This window comes from Acanthisitta chloris, unplaced genomic scaffold, assembly GCF_000695815.1.
Source record: "Acanthisitta chloris isolate BGI_N310 unplaced genomic scaffold, ASM69581v1 scaffold32391, whole genome shotgun sequence".
Taxonomy (NCBI): Eukaryota; Metazoa; Chordata; class Aves; order Passeriformes; family Acanthisittidae; genus Acanthisitta; species Acanthisitta chloris.
Window position 1 is genome coordinate 3622 of NW_008654867.1, and position 4880 is coordinate 8501.

At 50.8% G+C, this 4880-nt stretch overlaps 1 protein-coding gene across 1 annotated transcript in view; it reads left to right on the top strand.

The window, feature by feature from the left end:
* Positions 1 to 4880, top strand: part of LOC103810784 (pre-B-cell leukemia transcription factor 3) — a gene marked incomplete at both ends in the record, with an annotated part of 10289 nt that overhangs the window by 1420 nt on the left and 3989 nt on the right. The window contains one exon of the mRNA XM_009083703.1: positions 347 to 482. Within this exon, the coding sequence (XP_009081951.1) occupies positions 347 to 482 (136 nt within the window). The remainder of the gene's footprint in view (positions 1 to 346; positions 483 to 4880) is intronic.

A 4880-nucleotide genomic window follows, 5' to 3' on the forward strand; every position in this document is an offset into this window, starting at 1 on the left:
GGAGGTCCCTGATGGCACAGAGAGGCTCAGTGCCGGGAAGTTGGGCTGGGCTGCACACCCGGGCACGGAGGAGCTGCTGGTTCAGCTCCTGCCTCATCTTTTCTGCCTCAGCACATGAACACAGGGGCACGTGGGGATGTGAGCCCAGAGGCAGAGCCGCAGGGCTGGGTGCAGCACGTGGCGTCACTCCCTCGCACGGCGTTGGGGCGGCTGAAGGGATCGGGTGCTGAGACCACACTGCTGCTGCTGTGTGGGACTGTGGAGTGAGGGCATTGCCCCAGCGAGCTCTTCCAGGGACCTGCTGGATTCTGAAAGAACAGCTCTGTTTTTTCTTGTCTCGTTTCAGACGGAAAAGGCGTAACTTCAGTAAACAAGCCACAGAAATCTTGAATGAGTATTTTTACTCCCACCTCAGTAACCCCTACCCCAGTGAAGAAGCCAAAGAAGAGCTGGCAAAGAAATGCAGCATCACAGTATCACAGGTGAGCAGAGAGGGAGCAGGTCCCTGCACCCCACGGTGTCTCAGCCTCCTTACTCCCCTGTCTGCTGCTGCCTCCCTCCTGGCGCTGGACGGGGCTTCGCCGGAGGTGAGCGGTACGGAGCAGGTCCTGCCCAAAGCCCCTCCGTATCCCTTCAGGTTTGTGTGTTGGCCATGGTGGGTTTGCAGGGTGATGGGACATGGCTGAGCTCTGTGGGAAGGGCAGTGTGTCCGTGGCAGCTGGGGCTGTGCTGGGGTGTGCACGGGTAGGGAGGTGAAAATGAAAAAGCAACAAGGGCAGCACCCCAGTTCACATCAGCTTTCTCTCTGTGCAGCACTGAGATTCCTGGCTGAGCCTTGCTCTGCTCTGAATTCGTTACAGCTGACCATGATTTCAGGGGAAGGATGGATTATTGGCAAATGTAAATCCATCTTTATTGATCAGGATCTCTGATTGTTCTGAGTTGTTTTTCTAGGCCAGCCAGAAATTTAGCCTCTTGTTACATGGAAGTGACACTAGTGGCTTCTCTGTAGCAAAAGCATTAGGCAGATTTGCTCCTTTTCCCACATGTAACAGCTGTTACTGTGAAGCTAATGCAAGAAAACCAGTCAGGAACACACCTACAGCTCGGACTGGTGTCTTGGAGTGCTGCTCAAGCCAATGACACTGTTGAGCTTTCCTTCACCGTGAAAACACAACACCACTCTGGATTTCTTGTGGCCTGGCTGATAGAAACCCTGATTATTCCCACACAGACCTGGCTCACAGCTCGGGAGAGGTTGTGCTTGGGTGTCAGGGAAGTGCCGTGGCAATTTCCAAGTCCTCCAGCCACACTGTTTGTCACGAGGGCTGGTGTGCCAACTCCTGGCGCTCCCTCAGCTCCCTTATCAATATTTCAGGCCCTTGAGAGCAGCGGAGCCTGCGGCGTGTGTTAACTATTAATGACCGCAGGCTGCAGTATTGGCATTATTAGCAACACAACCTTTAGCTTTGTAATTAAGACCTGAGTTGAGATTTACTTTGTAGGTCTCCATTGCATGCATGAAAAATTTGCATTTTATTGAGGACTTTCAAAGGAAAGGCTACCCAGCTTCTCCAAATTTGGAATTGCTTGACTTTGGGTGCACCCACAGTACCAACCTGGTAGAACTGCCCCAGTGTGTATACCTTGTTCTCTCCTTGCCCATTCCTCAGCACACAGCACACACCACACTCTGAGCAGGGTGGGAAGCACCTGTGCCCGGTGTCAGGGGAAGGAAAGGGACAGAGATGGTGCCAGTTTCTCCCAGTCCATCTACAAATGGCTGTGGTGATGAGCAGGAACATGTTGAGGGAAATTCAGCACACAACTTGTTCTTTCTCACGTTGCTCTTCATTGCTGTTAGCAGCCCTGGCAGGTACAGGGCAGCTGTGGTGGCTGCTCAACTGCTCTCCCATGCCCTCAGGCATCCCTGTGGCTGCCTGGAACCAGCCACACGAGTACCAGGGCACTGTGGTCTGCAGCCCTACGTCTTGCTGATGGTTTCGGTCCTCGGCATGAGATGGTTTGTGGCAATTCCTTCAGTAAGTGGAGTGCAGAACTCTTCCATGTGATCCAAGGCATCCTGCTGTGTAGTGAGGAGAGGCCACACCATCAGCACCAACTTGAAGAAACCCAAAGTGCTGCAGCTTTTCTGGTAACATGTAACTGGGGGAGATGTCAAGGAAAAAAATGTTCCCTGTGTGCCCAGTGATGAGCTGTGCCTGGCAGGGAAGGGGTTAGTGGTCCCGCTGAGTGGACAGATAAAACCCCAGATCTAGATAAGGCTGAAGTCACTGAAGGAAATGAGATGGAACATTTGAGAAGCCATAACTGATTGCTTCTAGTGCTAATAGATCTGATTTCTTTCTTAATTGGCTGTTTGATAAGATTTAATGTATATGCTGTGGAATGGAATAAAAGGCAGGCAGATGGTCCAAGCACGCAGTGCAGAGCGCCTGCAACAGCAATATAGGTTTGTCTCTTTAATATTTGATACAGGCATGAATTAGTTGTTTCTTGAATCCATTAGGAGGTCTGAGTGAGTGATGGGGGTAGCTGCAGTGCGTCCTCTGTAGCACCACATCCAGTATCCTCAGCCTGGCAGGGTCACACTGCCAGCCTGGAGCAAGGGCAGCGCTGCCCACCCAGCCTGGGCACCAGGAACACGGCGCTGGGGCCTCGGCCACGGCTGAAGCTTCACTCTGGCAAGGTGTTATAAATGGCTTGGAAAACCTCGGGATGATGAGCGGGAAGCCTGGAAATGGGGCCATGTATCATCTAATGGGAGAGGAACATGTATGAGAGAGAGGGAGTGCCTGCGATCAGCTGGCTGCTTGAGTTCCTGATGGATCTGTTGTCAAAGCTAGGGAACGTGAATACCATGGATATCCTAATCCTTGGCTTCCAAAGGCACTTCCAAAGGCCACACAGCAGCACTGCAGGGTTAGGTGGCATCTTCTAGGTTGAACGAGGCTGGAGTTTTCTCTCTTTGTACTGAAAAGGGTGTGTATTTCTGAGGCCATGTAGCAGGGGAGCTCCGAGCAGGCTCTGTGCAGCAGCCCTGCACGCTGTGCGCGTGGCTGACGCAGAACTCGGAGGATGTGGCCCAGAGCTTGGGGTGAGTTGAGCAGTCACCCAAACCCTGGCAGGAGCAGCATCACAGGGGACAAGCAGTGGCATGCGAGCGAGTGACTGAGCTGCTCCTTGCTCAGGGCTTCCCTGGAAATTCTCTAAGCATGTGTATTTCCAGCCCTGACCGAGTGTCCCTTGGACCTCCCGTGCCTGGCACTGTGCCCCGTTTACCTCTTGTGCTGCAAACGCCCTGGAGGGGCAGAGAGCTGGGAAATGAAATGAATAATGTTAACGGATGTCTTTGCAGACTCCTGGAGCTGTTGGCTCGTCTTTGATGAAGAGGCTTTGTCCTTTCCCCGGCTGAGCCAAGCTCCTTCGTAGCCTCTCCTAACAATGATCCAAGGTGTTTCTCTCTTGTACTGTCAGTGCCTTGTAAATGCTGGGGGCAGATTCATGGCAGAACATTTTCTCCCTCAAACACTTAATTAGTGAGTGTTTTGGGTCATCCTCCCCCCAGATTAAGCCACTCACTGGAAATCTTGCTGCCACGGCACTTTACTGAGCTGCAAAGAAAATTGTCTCCTAGAACCGTTTCATTGCGAATGGGAGATCGATGGCTTTGGGTTTGATATCGGTGTTTAAAATTATATGCAGAGAAGGTTTTTCAAGAAAAGCATAAAGACAAACTATTAAGATGAACACCTCACACAATTTCATTTTTAAGAGTATGGAAAAGGTAATTCTGGGGAAAAAAATGTCCTTAGCAGAGAACATCGTCGGCTGTAATTTAGAGCTACCCCATCAGCACATGTTGGAGGGAGATAAACTGTGTCATCTGTTCTCCCGTACCATGGCTGCAAGGCTGATGTTTTATACTTTTGCAGATGAGCCTCTTTCAGGGTGTCATGAGCAACCATCAGTCCATCACACGGGCTGGAGAGGGCACAGCCAGAGCTGGGAGCGTGGCAGTGAGCACGGCAATAACATCTCTCACTTCCTCAAACAAAAGAAGGATGTGGTTGACAAGGGAACGTATTTAACATTCTTTTAGAGAAAGGATGCAGGGGCTGGTTTCCAACATCACTCCTGCCCCTGCTGCTTCTGAGTGTGCTCCTGTGAGCAGGTTGACAGGGAGAGCTGTGGATGTAGGTAGGAGCTCTTATCCCTGGGCTTCGTGTGGGAAGCAAGGGAAAAACTGCAGCATAATGATCTAATTCTTGTGGTAGAATTCTTGGAATTAGATCATTGGCCAGAATTGTGCCACACTGATTTTCTGGTTTTGTGGTACAAACATGGAAACACAATGAGAAGACTTCTGTGATTCATGAATCTGTAGTTCAGTAATTCCAGCAATGATGCTTTGTGTCAGCTGTGTCTTTGCAGACCGAGCGCTGATTTATCCCGGGAAATCAGCCACTGTGGAGACATGAGGCAGGCCTGCCCCATCCCAAATCCCACATTAGGCATCTTGATGGTTTCAGCAATAATTTATTGTCTTTTTATTTAACATTGCAATTAACGTGATAAATAAGTGTAACAGTATTGTTTGAAATGTAATATACAATTAAGCCCAATTAATTAATTGGCCTTCAATGATCAGGAGGAGAAAGATGTTCATTGGCTTTTTTATGTGAAGAGATAGTTTGTTTAAATGAAAAACGTGTTGTGAGGCCGCTGGTGATGGAGACAACCCGTGTTTGGGGGAGCATGGGGTCCCGGGGCGGCTGGGGAGCCTGGCTCTGCACCCCGGTCACCCGGCGCAGCGAGGGTGAGGTGTGCCCAGGTGGGCAGGGTCTGAGTCCTGCCTG